The sequence below is a fragment of the Cricetulus griseus genome (assembly GCF_003668045.3).
Source record: "Cricetulus griseus strain 17A/GY chromosome 1 unlocalized genomic scaffold, alternate assembly CriGri-PICRH-1.0 chr1_0, whole genome shotgun sequence".
NCBI classification, from domain to species: Eukaryota; Metazoa; Chordata; class Mammalia; order Rodentia; family Cricetidae; genus Cricetulus; species Cricetulus griseus.
Genome location: NW_023276806.1, coordinates 65,171,290 through 65,189,933, shown reverse-complemented (window position 1 = coordinate 65,189,933; position 18,644 = coordinate 65,171,290). Strand labels below are relative to the sequence as shown.

Below are 18,644 nucleotides of genomic sequence, written 5' to 3'. Positions count from 1 at the left end.
ACAGCCACCACAGCCACCACAGCCACCACCACCACAACCACACACTCCCCTCTTTCAACATGGTCCCCACTAGATGATCTGCCCAGGGTCACTGCTTTGGTGTCACCAACTGGTACTCTGGGACAGCCACTTCTCACCTTTGTAGATGGCAGCCAAAGCATATCCCAGGACAAAGAGTCTGCCTTCTTTGCCCAGCATCTTGGGTACCAACAGGACACTGGCACAGCGAGTATGAGGGGAGGTCCCCCAGCCTATGGCCCCCAAGCCTATTGGGAAATCCAGAAGATGGGGTGATGAAGTAAGGAAGCAGCCTCGCATTGACTAGACCCTCTCCTGGATCTACCCTGCCCTCACCCCCATTTACACCTGCTTTGATACACTTCTCAGGCTTCCTTCCTTCCTTCCTTCCTTCCTTCCTTCCTTCCTTCCTCTCTACCAGCCATCTATAGAGTGTACCTGTATATCTGTTTCTGGAAGGTCCGGGGGAGATGGTTAGGGATAGAAAAGTCATGGTCACAAAAGTGCATGTGGGTGTCAGAGGCCCACACTTTCCACACCCAGGCCGGATACACGTTTATGTTAGGCAATGCAGGAGCAGAGCAGGCAAAGGAGACACTGAGGAAATGGGCGCTGGTGCCCAAGGTGGCCAGAGGAGCAGCTCGAGCCCACCTGGACAGTCCAGTGCACTGGCGCACACAGCACCCACATCCCCACCCTTCCCATGCAGGAGCTCTTAATCATGTGTGGTTGGCAGGTTACAGCAGTCACAGTTGCACATGTGGTGTCTTCAAGGAGACAGTGAGCTGGTGAAGCTCATAACCCAGAGAGAAAGACAGACAAGTAAACAAATGACTCCCATGGGACAGACGTGCTCAGTGCACCAGGGAGGGGCTTATGGAGAGAGTTGTGGAGCCAAGGAGGGTGTGGGTATTTCTGCAGGGAGGGGTGGGGCTGGGAAGGCTGGACAAAGGAGATGATGTGTCAGCTGGGCCTGGGAGATGAGTAACTGTTGTTAGAGGCACAGATGGCAGCCCGGGACAAAGGAACAGCATGAGCTAGTCAGGGAACAAGAAGATCCCCGTGTAGATGGAGTCTTTGCCCAGTGATGGCCACAGCAAACCCCAAGTACTTATACTCCCACCATTCCCACTGTCCTCCTGCAGTCCCCATCATCACTCACTGGGGAGTGATGATGCAACGCTTGTAGCTTGCTGCAACGCTAGGGTACAAGCTTGCACATGCGCAGTCAGTGTTCTACCATTGCTCTACCCCTAGCTCCTGGCCTGAAACTTCCTATATTTTTTATTTTGTGTGTAGGACTGTTTTTGCCTGTATATATACACCATGTACATGCCTAACCCATGTTGGATCCCTGGAATTAGAGTTATAGACAGTTGTGAGCTGCTCAGTGTGGGTGCTGGGAATTGAACCCGGGCCCTCTGGAAGAACAGCCAGTGCTTAACCTCTGAGCCATTTCTCCAGCCCCATGGACTGAAATTTTCCAACCTGTCTTCATTCCTTTCTCTCCCTACCTTCCATGTCAGTGGCCAAAATGATCTTATCAAAGCATAAGCAGTTTGTGGCCCTTCCCTCCTTCAATTCTCTGTCTTTTTACTACACTTGGCAGATAGATTACTTTGACATGCTTGTTAGACCCTAGTGATCAGCTCCTCCAACCTTCTGGGCGATCCCATGCCACTGAGTCTTTTGCCCATAAATCCACAGGGTCCTGGCTGCTGCCTGCTTCTCCCCAGGACTTCAAGTGGTTGCTGCCCTCTGCCCTGCCAGCTGCTCTCCTCCCCCATGGCTCCACCTAGACATACAGGTTTGTGGCAGACCCTGGATGCCAACCAACAGTTTGGATTTTTTTTTTTTCCTGCCTTCTCACTTGTTAACACAACTTGGATTTTATTCAAGGACAATAGCCTGGTTCTGCCCTGGCCCCTGGGGGTTGAGTCTGGGTTTGCCTAAACCAATCTATGAGTTACAGGGCAGTGAAAGAGACTTGTTCTGTAGTCTCCGATTAGACTCCAGCTGCGACAACAGCTGACAGAGCTCTTCTCTATGTCCTAGTAGCTCTTTCAGCTTCTCAATAAGGGCAGAACTAGTCTTGCACTCCTCTACCTGACCCAGTTTATAGAAGGAGAACAGGGCTGGGCTATCACTAAGTAGGTAAATAATTCTAAAAAGAGGGTCGGGGTCCAGTGTCACATGCCTCTAACCCCAGCTACTCAGGAGGCTGAGGCAGGAGGATGGAAAAGTGTAAGGCCTCCCTGCTCTATGTTCACAGTCAGTCTGACCATGAGACTGTTTCAACAAGTCAGAAGGACTGGGGGTGCAGCCCAGTTGACAAGAGTGCTTGCCTGGCATGCATGATGCCCTGGGTTTGATCCCCAGCACCCAAAGAACAAGGTGTCCTGGTGGCATATACCCTCAATCCTAGCACACAGAGGTGGAGGCAGAAGAAGCAAAAGTTCAAAGCCATCCTTAGCTACATGTCAGGTTTGAGGCCAGGCTGGAATATATGAGACCCTGTCCAAAAAATAAAGAGAAAGACAGAAAGAGAGAAGGAAATGAAAGGCTGAGTATGATGGTACACACCTTTAACACTAGAACGTGGGAGTCAGGCGGATCTCTGTGAGTTCAAGGCCACCCTGGTCTACATAGTTCCAGGACAGCCAGAGCTACAAGAGCAGCCAGTCAATCAATGAAAATAAACTGAAAATGTTAGTGTTCTGGAAGTGAAGGGTAGCATTTAGTGTAGGCAGTTCAAGACCCTCTAGGGACTATCACAGGAAGGGACTCTGCCTTGTCCCTCGTGGGCTGGGCTCCTGCAGAATGGTAGCAGCTGGCCAGGCTGCTCCAGGCCCTGCCCTCTGCAGATCCCAGAGTGTGGAACTGCTGTCTTTAGGCAGGAGGGAGGGCAACTACAAGGTACATAGCAATTCCTAAAGACAGCAGGCCTGGAGTTCTCCATCCACAAGCAGCCTGTCTGTGGCTGGCTCACAGAAGCTGAGAGGCTCCATTTGAGACCAGCCAAAAGAATCTGCCAAAGTTCATACCACGAGGAACCCCAGAGCCCATCACCGAGCCTGTCACACTGAGGGCACCTGGTGAGTTATAACAGCATTCATCACTTAAGACTTTGTCCTTCTCCCTGTCATTAAAAAAAAAATAATAAAGATTTTGTACCTTTCCCTCTAATTCTTCCTCTCTCTGACATCAGAAGAAACAGAAAGGAGGCCAGGTATGGTGGTGCACACCTGTCACTCCAGCCCTTGAGAAGTGGCGACAGGAGGATCAGGAGTTCAAGCCTCGCCTGGGCTACCCAAAGCCTTTTCTAGGTAGAGGAGGGTGCAGGATGGTGTGGTGAGAGGAGTGGGGGCTGGGGGAAGGGGCCTGGCATGGTGGAATGTCTCCTGAGAGGTTGCCCCAGCTCCTGCAAATAACTTCCTACTCATGCAATTCTAATTAAACACAGTAAGTCACATACAAAAGGAAGCCATGAAAGGAGGGGGAGGGGCCTTATTGGGTAGAAAGGTTTCAGGAGGAGGGCTGGGTGGGAGAAGTAAGGGGGTTCAAGATGACAAAATGGCTAATATTCATTATATGTGTATATGAAACTGTCAAGAGAATGTTTTAAAATGAGGCAGCAGCAGCAACAGAAACCAAAGAGTGGGGAGAAGTGAGTCCAGGACCTGGGGCTAAGGGGCTGGCTGGGGGTGGATTGGAGCAGCAAGAAGAGGTGACATTTAAGAAGTGTGGGACCTGAAGTCCAGATGTAGAGTAGACAGGACCCTTTAACCTCTCAAAATAAGTCCTAACTCGTCGTCACGCCTGGGGCTTCCGACTTGTCTGAGTGAAAGGTCATCTACAGAACATACGTGAATACAGCGGTCAGAGAGGGGACAGTTTACTGTGGTCTTGGCCTTATGGTTAAAGACTCTAGTTTATGTGTTCAATAAGCCAGTGACATTCATTCCGTTGCCCTGGGCTGGGACGGGGTTAGAGAAGGGCATCAGTTTCTGTACTGACCAAAGAGCTGTGAAAAGCCTGCTGGAGTGGGGCAGGGGGACGAAATGCTCCTTCCCTAGTTTTCGAGATTACCGGATAGAGGTGTGATGCCCGGGGTCAGGGTGGGGACTCTGTAACAGAAAAACCTCTAGGCAACTGGACAGTGGCAGTGCACTCCTGTAATGCCAGCACTCAGGAGGCTGTGGATCTGAGTGTGAGGCCAGCATGGTCTATAGAGTTTCAGGACAGTCAAGGCTACACAGAGAAACGGTCTCAAAAACAAAACAAAACAAAACAAAACAACAACAAAAAAGCCTAACAATAACAACAACAAAAAGCTTCTAGCCAAAGACAGTGAAAAGACTGAAGGACTCTGGTTGGTGTTTTATTTTGTTGGAAATAAAGTCTTTTTTTAAAAAATCTTTTAAATAAAAATTTTTTTAAAAAATTATTTTTAAAAAATTGGTTACTGGTGGTGGTGGTGCATGCCTTTAGTTCCAGCAGCACTCAGGAGGCAGAGGCAGGCGGATCTCTGTGAGTTCAAGGTCAGCCTGGTCCTACAGAGTGAGTTCCAGGACAGCTAGGGCTACACAGAGAAACCCTGTCTGGAAAAACAGTAACAACAAAAATTAAGTATATTTATTTTGATATATATACATACATATGTTTTGCTTGCATGTATGTATGTATACCATGTGTGTGCCTGGTGCCTTTGGAGGTTGGAAGAACATGTCAGATGCCCTGGAAGTTGAGTTTTAGGTGGTTGTGAGGTGTCATGTGGGTGTTGGAATCAAATCCAGGTCCTTTGCAAGAGCCTCAAGTGCTCTTAACTCCTGAACCATCCCTCCAGCCCTTTGAGATAAACGTTTGACACATAGTCCAGGTTGGCCTCACATACACAATCCTCCTGCCTCGGCCTTCTGAGTGCTGGGATTCTAAATACATGCCTCCAGGCTGGCAGCTGGACCTGTTAGGTTCCTCAAACTCTAAAGCCACTTTCTTTTTCTTTTTTATTTCTCTCTTTCTTTTTGTCTTATTTGTGTCTTTTTCTTTTATCTAGTTTTTTTTTGAGACAAAGTCTTACTCTGTAAGCCCAAGCTGTCCCGGAACCCCAGACATAAGCCAACACTCTCTTCTCTCATGGGACTTTTCTGTGGGATGATAAACTGTCTCTAGGTTAAGCCACTTTTACATAGCCTTTCTCAGCCATCCCTTTCCTGTGGCTCAACACCTCCCAAAGCAAATGTCTCCATTCAATGTCACCACTAGAATCTTCCCTGACAGGGCTGGGGTTGCGCCCAGCCCCTTCCTTCCTCCTCCACAGCCTCCTTTGTTTTCTTACTTTTTCTTCATTGTCTCACACTGGAGGTTGGTTAGTTTCTAGTTTTTGAGGTAGGACGTTACTTGGCAATCTAGACTATCCTGGAACATACTGTGTATGCCAGGCTGATCTTGAATTAAGGCGATCCTCCTGCCTTAGCCTTATGAATTCTGGGATTGTAGGTGTGAGTCACCACACCCACCTGTGCCTGACTTTTTTTTTTAACTGTAAACTCCAAAAGGGCTAGTGCTTGTCAACTTTGTTTACTTCTGAATCTTAAGGAAGGAAGGAACGAAGGAAGGAACGAAGGGAAGGAGGGAGGGAGGGAGGGAAGGAAGAAAGGAACGGACGAACTGGGTATCCAAGAAGAGGAAGAGGTGTGCAGTTATAAAGTGTCGGGTTGGCCTATGATGTGTGAGCAGTGGGACTCTCATAGACTAACAAGACTTAAGGCAGGGGTTGGGTCTTCTCACTTTGAGATTCTCTTTCCTTTGAGCTTCCCTTCCCTCTTTTCTAACGAGTAAGAGGAGGCTGAAGTCATGGACGTTGGGGCACAGAAGGAGCAAGCTCCAGTTTCCTCCATGCCCCCAATGCCCAGCCTCTACCCACTACTAACTGGCCAGGCCGTACAACGCCGCCATCTTCTGCTCCTCGTAGATGTTCATGGGGTTCACCAGGAGCTGAAAGAGACCTGAAGAAACAGGGCAAAGCCAAAAATCAACTGATAGCTCCAGCCCTGCCCCAGCCCTGCCCCAGCCCTGCCCCAGCCCTGCCCTCTGCTCCCTCACTTGCCTATGGCCAGGAGCCCACCAGTGCCTGCTCCCAGCAGGAAAGCAGTGGCAGGGAACTCCCCTGGCTGGCGCCATAGGAACCGGTTCCAGGAAACTGGAAGACCCCATTGTAGGAGTCTCTGCATGGCTGAAAAGGGGACAATTCAGTTCATAGCCTCTGTTTCTGGCTGAATGAAGTGCATTAAGGTTAGAAACACTTTATTTTATTCATGAATATGTATGCGCCTGCCTGAGTTTATGTGCACCTTGGGTATGCAGGTGGCCAGGGGGTGGTGGATCCCCTGGAGCTGCAGGTACTACAGTTACAAGAAGCTGCCTGCTGTGGGTGAGGGGGTCAGGTCTTCTGGGAGAGTTCTTAACCACTCACTGAGCCATATCTCCAGCCCCGAGATTTGAGGGTCTTTTGGTTTGGGTTTGGTTTTTAGTTTTTTTGTTTTTCTTTTTTTCTTTTTTCTTTTTTTGAGACAAGGTTTCTCTGTGTAGCCCTGGCTGTCCTAGAACTAGCTCTGGAGACCAGGCTGGCCTCAAACTCACAGAGATCCACCTGCCTCTGCCTCCTGAGTGCTGGGATTAAAGGCGTGCGCCACCACCATCCACCTAAGGTTTGAGATTTTAGGAGGATCAGATGCTGGGGAAAGACAGTGGCAGAGACTTGGAGTACACTGGAAGAGCTACTGATCCTCAAGAGGAAGGCAGGAGTGGAAAAAAGAAGAGGACTAGGCTGTAGGGAGGACCCCAAAATGGAGGAGAGAGAACAAAGAAGTCTGAGGGGTGCTGGGAAGGGCAGGAGGCTGAGAGCTGGCTGTCTCACTGGTGTGGGGTAGTTTCCTTTGTTGCCTTCCTGTTCCGTTCTGATGCTGTGTAATGTCCATCAGTCTTTTCATCCTAGAAGTCTCTTCAAAGATTCCCAGGCTGTGAAATTCTGATGAGAGGTACGAAGTGCTGTGTGTGTGTCCTTGGCTTCACTCACAGCCCATGACTGTGGTCTGTGTCCTTCAGCTGCCCAGCTCTGTGAGCCCTCAGAACTGGGTAATGGGTTCTGGCGGAACCTTAGAATTAGATGAAGAATTCCGGGTCTGTAGAATCTGGGGGCCTCTTGTAGAGACACACTGGCATTTGGTCCCAGCAGCCATGTCCAAAATTGATGATGTAAAGTGGCCCTCCCTGGAGGAGGGGCAAAGCATGGCGAGGGCTGTGGTCCGAAGCATGGGTGGCTTTACTCTGGGTTTGTCTTTGGCCACAGCCTATGGGCTTCTGGAACTTCTGGTGGAGGGACACAGTCCCTATGCCTGCCTGGTGGCCACTGTCACTTTGGCTGCCTTCCTTAGCCTGGGCATGGGGTTCTCCCGCCAGGTCCGCGTCACTGTCTTCCTGCTGCTTCCCCAAGCCTTCTCCCGTGAGCCTGGCACCCTGGGAACAAGGCAGGGCTGGGCTGGAGCGGGGTGGGGTGGGGTGGGTGTATTCTAAAAACTACTATGAAGGAGTAACTGCTGCCTTGGGGCTGGGGTCCTGGGCTGTGACTAACTGAGCTGTCTCCCTAGGTCAGGGCCGGATGCTGCTGCTGGTGGCTGCCTTTGGGCTCGTGCTTCAAGGGCCTTGTACCAATACCCTCCGCAACTTCACCAGGGCCAGTGAAGCTGTGGCCTGTGGGGCAGAGCTGGCCCTGAACCAGACTGCTGAAGTGCTAGAGCGGGCCAAGCAGCCCCTTGTCAGTAAGGTCCACCCCAGCCTACCACTGACCTCTATCCTGTAAGATCCTTCATTCTTCTGTTTAACTCCTCTCGGTTGGAACTGTGCCCTAAGCTGAGTGCCTGGGCCTGGGAAGGCCCTTTCCAGTCCAGCTAAACCCTCCTCCTCATCCCTTCCAGCCTCCTTCACCTGATTGTTTTCTCACCCCAGCACCTAGGTTCCCTAACCTCTCTGATAGCCCCTGCCTACTCCTTCCCCCTAGGAAATGGTGAGAATCAGCTCCTGGAAGAGGCCCACACCAATGTTACCCTTTGTCCCTCAGGTGCTCTGACCAAGATTAAAGCTATTGCCCAGAGGGCCAAAATGGTGGCTGACCAGGTCCGCAGGTTCTTCCGGTCCATCATGGATGGTGTGAAGCATGTAGGTAGGTGTGTTTCATGTCTGGTTTGGGAGGTCAAAATACCTCAGTCTCCTTATCCTAGTGTCTCTCCAGGCCTGCTTAGGTCTCACTCCACACAGCATATCTGACCACTGACCAGTTCCGGCGGTGGGGTTGGGGGATGGGAGGTGGGGAGGTGGTGGTTGGTGTTACCCAAGTCATTGAAAAAGTATGGGGGAGCCGGGCGTTGGTGGCGCACACCTTTAATCTCAGCACTCGGGAGGCAGAGGCAGGCGGATCTCTGTGAGTTTGAGACCAGCCTGGTCTACAAGAGCTAGTTCCAGGACAGCCTCCAAAGCTACAGAGAAACTCTGTCTTAAAAACCAAAAGAAAAAAGAAAAGAAAAGAAAGAAAGAAAGAAAGAAAGAAAGAAAGAAAGAAAGGAAGGAAGAAAAAGAAAGGAAAGGGCTGGGGGACTGAACTGAACAGCTATCCCCAGCCAGGTCCCTGCGGAATGTGTGGTATTGGCTCCTTCACATTGGTGACGTGTGCAACTCAGAGCTGGGCAACCCTTTCACAAAATGTTCTGGGGTATTTGATGACGCCAAGGACAACTGTATGAAGATCATGCCACACGTCCATCATCTGTGTTATGTGCTCATGCCCTTCAAATTGGTGCTATGTGGACTCGCCAGCTGTGAGAGAACCAGGGGTTCCCTGTGGGGAGGCATGAACATAGGGCTGGAATGTGGCCTGAGAATGCAGGGTCTGTCAGAAGGGTGTGCACAGGGATCACATAAGGGACATTGAACGTGGAGCCCCGGGGGTTCGGTGAGGCAAAGGTGGACAATAAAGAAAAATTGATGTTCAGGAAATCACAGCAGAGAAAGGCTAAAAACCAGTAGCATATATAGAGACCAAAGGGAAAAGTAGAAAGTCCAGACAGTCCCGTGAGAGGAAGGTTCTAGAGGTGGGCAGACAGGATACATCTCTGCTCCTCATCCTCACACTGAGCTCCCTGACTCTCAGTGGTCCAGATGTTCTGTGTCATCCCTTCATACATCCAGTTCTTCCTGCGAAAGACCATCAGCACCCGTGAGTGACCCCTTCAACCCCAGCCACCGGGTTCTCCTCATCTTACTGCGGCCACTGGCAACTGAAGTCTCCTGCAAGAGCAGGGGAGGACTTTGCAGGGTCACCCAGACTAATGTCTAAGCTGAGCTGATTGAGAAACTGAGGCCCAGTGAGCGGGGGAGGTGTCTCATCAAAGTCAGGCTTCAGAGCAGAATCTGGGAGGGACAGAGCCTCCTGCCTGAGCATGGGTCACGAGAGCTGGGAGGGACAGGGCCTCCCACCAGAGCGTCGTCACAGCTCTCTCCTCACTCGTGATGGAGCAGAAGCCCCAGGCCAAGTCTAATGCTGTGTGTCAGGGAGGTGTCACTGCTTCCTAGTCTAGATCTGGGCCCTGGGAGCTCTGGCTCATTGGTGAGTTGCACAATTCCTGGGCCAGGACAGCCCCCACCCCATGCAGCTCTGCCCTCCTAACTATCCTGGCTCATGTCTCCCCTGGCCCCGCTGGCCCCAGCTGTGATGAAGCTGCTTAACAAGGTGCGTCGTGAGTTTGAGTTCAACGTGACAGCCACCCATTACTTCTCTGTGGACCTCAATGCCTCTCGGAGCCTGTCCCAGGTGGCTTTGGACCTTCATGAGGCCGTCAGCACAAAGCTACACAGTGTCAGGGAGGTCCTGGCTCTGATGGGCTACACCATGCCTCTTCTGTTTGCACTCCTCTACCTCCAGTGAGGGGCTACAGGGCCTGTGGGATAGATGGGCTGCTTTGGGGCTGTCCATCTATGGAGTCTTGGGAGGGGGAGCTGGCAGGGCAACATTGCCCGGGGTGCCTGGGGGTCTGGTAAAGAGAGCCAAGGAATCTCACAGCGCTTCTCCTCAGAGCCCTGTGGTATCGATACTGTTACCTGTACCGGGACAATTTTGACAACATCTATATCACCAGCCGCTTCTTGCGCATGGAGGCAGTACGCTCCAAGGCAGGGCTGCCCACAGTGCTTCCCCTCAGTTCTTACGAGGCCAGACACTACATCCAACCAGGTGAGGGTCCTGAGGATGGAAAAGAAGGGCTCTGGGGCAGCGGGAGCCTTCCTCAGTCCCAAATCCCTGACCCTGTTTTGAAGCATAGGGACTAGAGGGAAGAGAGATAACCTCAGGCTGAGTGGCAGACAAAGGGAGCAACATGGAACAAGGGCTGAGAGGTTGGGGAGGCTTTCTATTGTGAGGGCAAGAGGGTGGATCAGTGTTAATAGGGAATGAAGACTGCCTAGGAGGTAGGAGTCAGGCAAGGGCAGAGGGGGCCCAGGGATGAACCACTGGTTCCAGGTAAAGCTGCAAGGCTTTTCCACCAAGCCCCTACCCTGAGAGTGCTCCCTGCCTTTGCCACAGTCCTCATAGCCTCTTTTTGCCCTCTGGGTGAGCAGTTAAGCTGAACTTGATAAGCATGGGCATCTTCTCAAGAGTTGGGATCTGAGGGCAGGAGAAGTGGGGAACACACTCCTGGCCACCTACTCCTTCAGGTTCCATCTTCCTATCTCGATGGGAGCAATTTTTTTATATGTTGGAGACCTTTGGCTTCGCTCGTCACCTCCTCCTCATGTTCCTGCTGGTCTTTCTGGACTATGCTGTCTTCTGGGTACTTGACCTGGCCCGGTACCACCTCCAGGGCGAGATTGTAGCCCGCAGTGAGTGTGCCCCACCCCGACCTGTGCCCACCCATCCCATGCATCACCATCCTCCCTGGGACCTTCTCCTGGGGAACTCTTTGGATAGCTTCGTGTCACCATCATTCACTAGCCTCTGCCTCCTAGCTGGGCTAAGGATACAGCATGGCAGGATAGCTAAGGCACAAGCTGTAAGCCAAACTGGCTTGGTTCAAATCCAGCCATGTCCTTTGTCAGGAGATGATTTTAAGTAAGTTTCTTGGGGGCTGGGGTCAGAGCCCCATGCAAAGTGCCCCAGGATCAGCGCCAAGCACACACACAACCCATATACACAAAGACAAATTGCTTAACTTCTCACAGTTTCAGTTTGCTCATCTGAATAATGGAGCAATGGCTGTTCTCTGGGTCACTGTAAGAAGTGAAACTAGTTTTGTTTAGCTCCTCAGTGACCCATGATTGAGACTGTGTTACAAGCCAAGGAATATAATTAACTTGAATTTATTAATTTGTGAGTCAGGACACAAAGAACAGAAGAGAAACAAACAAACAAAACAAAAAACAGAGACAGATTGCTCAGGGAGTAAAGTGCTTGTCACGAAGGTTTGACATGAGCTCAATCCTCAAAACCCTTGAAAATGTGCAAGGAGAGAACTGACTCCACCAAGTTGTCCTCTGACCTCCTCCACACACGTGCTGTGGTACATGTCCCCGCCCAACCACACATACACACGTGCACACACTAATAATAAATAAATGAAAAAGAAAAGAAAACTCAAGACAGTTAAAACACAACAATAAACCAGGGAGTGGCGGTACTCACCTGTGACCCCAGCGCTTGGGAGGCTGAGACAGTAAGATTAGGTGACTAGACCACACAGTGAGACCTTGTCGCTAAAAACCAAGGAAGAAATTATCAGCCTTTCGCCAATACTAAATGCTTCCAGGATGGTCATGGAGATTATGGCAGTGCCAGCCAGCTGGATCATGGTGTTGGGACAGAGGCCAGGCCTCAGTGTACCTTGAGAGGTACTTGAGCATCAAAGGTCCTGGATAAGTGTGTGGCTCATGCCTATGACTTGCCTGACTCTACTTTGCACCCTGCACAGAAGGTGGTGGAAACTGGGCCATCGCCATCCATAACCCTCACAGTGTCTTTGTGCCAGGCCCTGTGCTAGTGTCTATAACGGTGGAAGGGACCGGCTATTCGGGGAGTATTTTCCGAGACCTGGTGTCAGCTTTTGACATTCTGCAACAAGGCAACATCAGTATATTGTCCCGGCGCTGCCTCCTGCATCCCTCCGAACCAGACGCTACTGGTTACATTGTTATCGGTATTCATGTCCCCTAAGAGTGAGGGGAGCTTGTGGACCAGGAGTGTGGCTAGTGCCTTGGGTGGCAGGCAGTGCTGACTGTGTGCTGTGTTTCCAGGTACCATGTATGGCCTGTGCTTCTTCGTCACTCTGTTTGGCAGCTATGTCAGTAGGCTGCGGCGAGTCATTTGTGCCTCCTATTACCCATTCAGAGAACAGGTGAGGGGGGCCATATCCTGTAGCTCTTTGCTACGGCCCTGATGCTAAGCTGTGTGCCCACAGTTTTAAGGATACTGAAGCCTTTGGTGGCCTAGTCCTGCTGGAGCCTAGAGCATAGACCTGGCCCTCAGGTGGAGCCAGGAGGAACAAGGTCCTTTTAGCCAAGGCTTCCTGAGGCATATGTGGCCTCCAAGGCTTTTCCAAAACCTGTGGTAGGGTAGTGTGACACACTGAGCTGTACCGTATGACAGCTGCGGTGCAAGGACTCTCCTAGGAGGCAAGATGAGATGGTCTAGTTAGACTGACAGGCACTTAAAGTAGATTAACTTCTCCCTGCCCCCCCCCCCAGACAGGGTTTCTCTGTATAACAGGCCTGGAACTCACTCTGTAGGCCAGGCTGGCCTCAAACTCACAGAGATCCACCTGCCTCTGCCTCCCAAGTGCTGGGATTAAAGGCGTATGCCACCACTGGCTACTTCTTTTGTTACTCTGTGGCTTTGGAGGCTGTCCTGGAACTTGCTCTTGTAGACCAGGCTGGTCTCGAACTCACAGAAATCCACCTGCCTCTGCCTCCCGAGTGCTGGGATTAAAACAACGCCCAGTTTGTTTTTTAAATTTTTAATCATTCCTATATTCTTTTTGTCTGTGTAAGTATATTCCATGTATTTGTAGGCGCCCACAGAGGCCAGAGGTCTTGGATCCCCTAGAACGAGAGTTACAACCAGTTGTGAGCTGCCTGATGTGGGTGCTGGGAATTGAACTGTGGTCCTCTAGAAGAGTAATATAGATTCTTAACTGCTAAGCCATCTCTCCTGCCCCAGGAAGAAGGGCTTTTTTTTTTTTTTCTTTGAGACAGGGTTTTTTTGTGTAGCCCTGGCCTGGAACTAGCTCTGTAGACCAGACTGGCCTCGAACTCACAGAGCTCCTCCTGCCTCTGCCTCCTGAGTGCTAGGATTAAAGGTGTGCACTACTACAACCCAGCAGAAGAAAGGCTTTTAATGAAACTTCATAACTTAAAAAAAAAAAAAACAGAGGGGCTGGAGAGATGGCTGAGTAGTTGAGAGCACTGACTGCCCTACCAGAGGACCTGGGTTCAATTCCTAGCACCCGCATGATGGCTCACAGCTGTTTGTAACTCCAGTTCCAGGGGTCCCAACACCCCTACCCAGACATACATGCAGGCAAAACACCAATGTATATAAAATAAAAATTAAAAAAAAAGTCTTACTAAGGGATCAATAAAGAGATATGGAAAGCCAGAGGAGGAACGGCTTACTTTGCTTGGGGAGGTCCCGAGGCTTCCTGGAGGAACAGTCGTCTGAGCTAAGCCTTGAAGAGTTTGCAGGAGTTAGAAGGAAAAGGCAGGAGAGGAGTGGGGGTAGTGTAAGGCATGCCAAGACAGATGGACCAGGATCACCTGTTCCCATCCGTTCCACCCCTCCAGGAAAGGATCTCTTACCTCTACAACGTGCTTCTGAGTCGTCGAACCAACATTCTGGCTGCAGTTCATCGTGCGGTGACTCGACGGGCGGCTGACCAGGGCCACATGAGTGTCCTCCAAGTGCTGGCCATCAGGTGAGTCTATGGTGTCTCCCTATAGGGATGGGGTGAGAATGGACAGAGAAAGAGCCAGAGGCCAGGAATGGATCCCTGTGCTTCCCAAAAGACAAGTTTGGTTGAAGAGGGTATCCAACTCATACCTTTTATGTCCTGGAGGAAGAATTAAGGACAAGAATTTTATTATTATTATTATTGTTTTTTCAAGACAACATTTCTCTGTGTCCTGACTGTCCTGGAATTCGCTTTATAGTCAAGGCTGTCCTCAAAATCATAGAGATCCACTTGCCTCTGCCCCCCCAAGGGCTGAGATTAAAGATGTGCGCCACCATGCCTGGCTAAAGATTTTATTTAAAAAAGTTTTATTTATTTTTATTATGTGTATAGGTGATCTCTGCCTGCGCACACATCTGTGCACTGTGTGCATGCAGTGCCCACAGAGGCCAGAAGGGGGTGTCAGATCCCTTTGGACTGGCGTTCCAGATGCTGTGAACAGCTATGTGGGTCCTAGGAATTGAAGCTAGGTCCTCTCAAAGAGCAGCCTGTGGTCTTAACTGCTTGAGCCATCTTTCCAGCTTCAAGGATAAAATTTTTTTTAAAGATTGATTTATGTGAAAGAGTGTTTTACCTACATGGATGTATATATACCAAGTACATGCCTGGTGCCTGTGGAGACCAAAAGAAAATATTGGATCCCCTGGATAAATTGGAGCTATGGATGATTTGAGTCATCACGGTCGTAGGTCTTGGGAACCAAGCCCAGGTTCTCTGCAAGAGCAACAAGTGATTTTAATCACTGAGCCATTTCTCCAGCCCCACTAAAGATCCTTGAGAGTGGGGAGTGAGGAGAGACGAAGGGAGGGGAGTAGGACAATGAAGTAAGAGTTGTTACAGTCAGAAAGATGAGGCTAGGGCACTGGAAGGTCTCCCTTGAATTTGGAGGTTGGTGTGGATAGGAAAGCTTAGGCGAACTGAGCTTGACATCCGTGACCTTTCTTATAAGGTGCTCTTGCCTAAGTCCTTGGCTCAGCCAATTTTTGCTGCATCCGCGCTACTGCCTGGGCTGTGGGCAGCCTGAAGACACAGGGAGCATGGAGAACTTTGTGTCCTGCAGTACCCCAGGCTGCAAAGGTGAGTACCCCTCTCCCTGAAGGACTCGTGATGTTTGCACTTGACAATCAACCATGGTTCTTCCTTTAGGGAATTTTCCTGTGCCTCTGTATGTCCGTACCCCTCCATTACTACCCATCTTCTCACATAGCTCCTTCCCCAGAATCTCCTTGATTCTCCTGGGTGCAAGGGGGGTACTGCAGCAGTTCCCTAATGTGCATACTTCTTCCAGGGGAAGGGTGGGGAGGCAAGGCCCAAAACTAGGGACCACAGGATGTGAAGGCTTAGCTCAAGCTTCCTCTCCTTCCTGGCCTTCTCTAGGTCTCTATTGCCCTGCCTGTTTCAGTCTCCTGGATAACACCTGTACTCTGTGTGCATCCCCCCTCTCCATCCCGGGACACCTGGACCTGGAGCTGTGAGTCTTTCTGTGATGGGGAAGGCTGAAGAATGTGTGAGCAGTGGGAATAATGCCCTTATCCTAGGATATCTGTGGACCACTGAGATAGTAGGCTTCTCCAGGGACTCCAGTGATGATGAGGAGGGTCCTCAGCTATGGCTGGCTGCAGTTCACAGAAGGTCCCCTGAGCAGGAGCTGGAACTTAGACAACAGCTCCAGGAAGCACTGGACAAGAGCCTCTCAGACACATCAGACTCGTCCCACTCAGAGTTCAGGTGAGCAGGAAGCAGTGGGGATGGCATCTGGGAACTGGGAGTGTGTTGTGTCACACCTCACAGGCTCTCCAAGTGCCTGCCCCTCTGCAGGGACTGGAGGCAGAGAAACTGAGGTTTGCCTTGCCCAGTGCCTGCCCAACCCAGCATGCAGTGTGGTGATGGTGGGGGCGAGTGCTGTCACAAGACAGACTGTCTGTCACAAGCAGTCCTGTGCAGAGCTCCTGATAAAGGGGTGATACTGCTGTGATGAGAAGATAGTAAAACACACTTCACAGTCGGGCATGGTGTAGCATGCCATTAGTCCCCACACTCGGAGGCAGAGGCAGGCAGATCTGTGAATTAGGGCGAATTCCAGAACAGCCAGGGCTAGAAACCCTGTCTAGAGGGAAAAACAAAACAAAAGTTTCACTGAAAGGGGGAAGAATGAGCTGGGTGTTGGGGGTTTGTTAGGCACATACTGGGCGGGGGTGAGGAAGCTGTGGCCTGTGTGAGTTTGGAGAATGTAAAACATTCAGGAGGGTAAATAAAACCTAAGTGTGTGTGTGTGTGTGTGTGTGTGTGTGTGTGTGTGTGTGTGTGTATGAGAGAGAGAGAGAGTGTGTGTGTGTGTGCTTGAGTGTGGACCTCAGAGAATGTTAGAGGTAGAGTCGAGGGGGGGGGGCGGCATTGGCCATCTGAAGATCTCAGGTGGTAAAGGATGGATGCATTCACATTTATCTGTTTGTTTGTTTTGAGCCAGACTCTTGATATGTAGTTCTTGCAGTCCTTGAGCTCTGTAGACCAGGCTGGCCTCCAATTTACAGAGAAGTCATCTGCCTCTGCCTCCTGAGTGCTGAGTTGTAAAGGTGTGCAGAACCTCCCTGGCCTTGGCTGTTTACAGTCCTTCCTTTAGAGTGCTGAGATTACAGACATATGCTACTGTGCCTATTTCTTTCTTTTCTTCATTCCCCTCCCTTACTTTTTCTTCCTCTTCTTTTTCCTTTGTGGTGTTGGAGTCTAACCTGGAGCCTGGCACATGCAGGGAATAGCTTTTTTCTTCTTTGAGACAGGGTCTCACTATGTAGCCCTGGTTTACCTGGAATGCTGAAATTAAAGGTGTTCACTCTTTATCACCAGACCATATTCTCTCTCTCTCTCCACACACCACAGCTTGAGTTCTTTTTGTTGAAATAGGATTTTTCTATGTTGCCAAGGATGGCCTTGAACCCCATTCCCTAGGGCTGGGATTACCTAGTTGGTTCATAAACCTTGTGGTCTTCAAAGATGTGTGTATGGGGAAGTGAGGCCAGTTTGATCTACATAATGAATTCCAGGCCAGTCAGGACTACACAGTGAGACCCTGTCTCAACAAACACACACATTGAAGGCTACAGAGTGAGTGAGTTCCATGCTAACCAGGTCATTTTGGCAACACCAGAAAGACAAAAGGAAGGAGCAGGGCTAGACAGACAGCTTTGCGGTTAAGAACACTTACAAACCAGGCAGTGGTGGTGCAAGCCTTTAATCCCAGAATTTGGGAGGTGTTCAAGCAGAGTGAGTTCCAGGACAGCCAGGGCTACACAGAGAAACTCTGTCTTGAAAAACAAAAACAAACAAACAAAAAGAACACTAGCTGTTCTTTTAGGGGACCCAGGTTCAGTTCCCAGTACCCACGTGGCAGCTCACAGAGATCTATAACTCCTGTTTCAGGGGATCCAACATCCTCGTCTGGACTCTGGCTACCAGACATGCATGCAGCACTTGTACATACAAACAAGCACAACACTCATATATATTTATATGGTGTGGTTTGCGGGAACATTTTTCATGGCGTCAGGATGGCTAAAACCAGATCAGGTAGCAACTGACAAAGACAACTCAGAAATGGGGTATGTGGGTTCTGTATGAGGGAGATGGTTTAAGATCCCTTTAATATAACTTTTGTGACTAAAAATAGAGGGCTTATTTAATTATATTATCTATTTCTGTGACAGGGTCTCACTAAGCCTGGCTGACCTGGCATTTGTGTGTACCAGGCTGACCTTGAACTTTCATCCCAGGAGTGCTGGGATGAAAGGTGTGTGCCATCCAGCTTTATTCATTTACTTATTTTTAGAATGATTTTACTATATCGTCTAAGCTGGCCTTGAACTTGTAACCCTTCTACCTCAGTCTCCATAGAAGGAAAGGTATGTTTCACCATGCTTGGCTCTAAGAAAGGAAGCTTGATGATAAAGAATTGGTTTTACACACAAGGGACATAGTACCAGATGTTTCTACATTCTAGCACATTTAGGACATGGAAACCAGAGCATTAAGGCCTGGGAATGTAGAGCCGTGGTAGAGCACCTGTTTAACATGCACAAGGCCCTGGGGTCAATCCCTAGCCCTGGACTAGGGTTCCAGAGAAGAGAGGTTGTTAAGAGATAGGCCAGAGCCGGGTGGTGGTGGTGCACACCTTTAATCCCAGCACTTGGGAGGCAGAGGCAGGCGGATCTCTGTGAGTTCAAGGCCAGCCTGGTCTGCAGAGTGAGTTCCAGGACAGGCTCCAAAAGCAATACAGAGAAACCCTGTCTGGAAAAACCAAATAAAATAAAACCAATAACAAATACGTAGATGGACAAGAGGGCAGTGGCCAAGCTGAGCAGGGATGATGGTTGCCCACCAGGGATTTTTGAGCTTAACTGGCTTTCCTCTCCTCCCAGGGACCAGGACGCCTTAAAGGAAGCTCCGGCAGCATTTCCCAGCTCATCAGGCCTTCTTGCACCACCTGAAACCCAGTGACCTCAGAAATCCACTGTCCCCCCAAAGCAACCTCCGAACCTCCTGGTCCCTCCCACTCACCCCCAAAATAAAGGAGCCAAAAGTGGA

The 18,644-nt window shown here is 50.2% G+C and overlaps 2 protein-coding genes across 2 annotated transcripts in view; one reads left to right on the top strand and one right to left on the bottom strand.

The window, feature by feature from the left end:
• Dcst1 (DC-STAMP domain containing 1) overlaps nt 1-7,013 on the bottom strand; it is a 17,179-nt gene extending 10,166 nt beyond the window's left edge. The window contains exons 1-4 of the mRNA XM_027393256.2: nt 6,938-7,013; nt 6,128-6,253; nt 5,952-6,026; nt 138-266 (exon numbers count right to left, since the gene is read on the bottom strand). Of these exons, the coding sequence (XP_027249057.1) occupies nt 138-266; nt 5,952-6,026; nt 6,128-6,253; nt 6,938-7,010 (403 nt within the window). The 5' untranslated portion in view covers nt 7,011-7,013. The remainder of the gene's footprint in view (nt 1-137; nt 267-5,951; nt 6,027-6,127; nt 6,254-6,937) is intronic.
• Dcst2 (DC-STAMP domain containing 2) lies at nt 6,602-18,643 on the top strand. The gene is made up of 15 exons (XM_035451869.1): nt 6,602-7,522; nt 7,668-7,838; nt 8,138-8,239; nt 8,694-8,891; nt 9,224-9,289; nt 9,780-9,993; nt 10,146-10,303; nt 10,783-10,947; nt 12,090-12,257; nt 12,355-12,455; nt 13,900-14,030; nt 15,016-15,143; nt 15,444-15,537; nt 15,642-15,794; nt 18,479-18,643. Exons 1-15 carry the CDS (start codon nt 7,102-7,104, stop codon nt 18,555-18,557), a joined length of 2,349 nt encoding a protein of 782 aa, XP_035307760.1. The 5' UTR covers nt 6,602-7,101; the 3' UTR covers nt 18,558-18,643.
• Nucleotide 18,644: the final 1 nt, after the last annotated feature.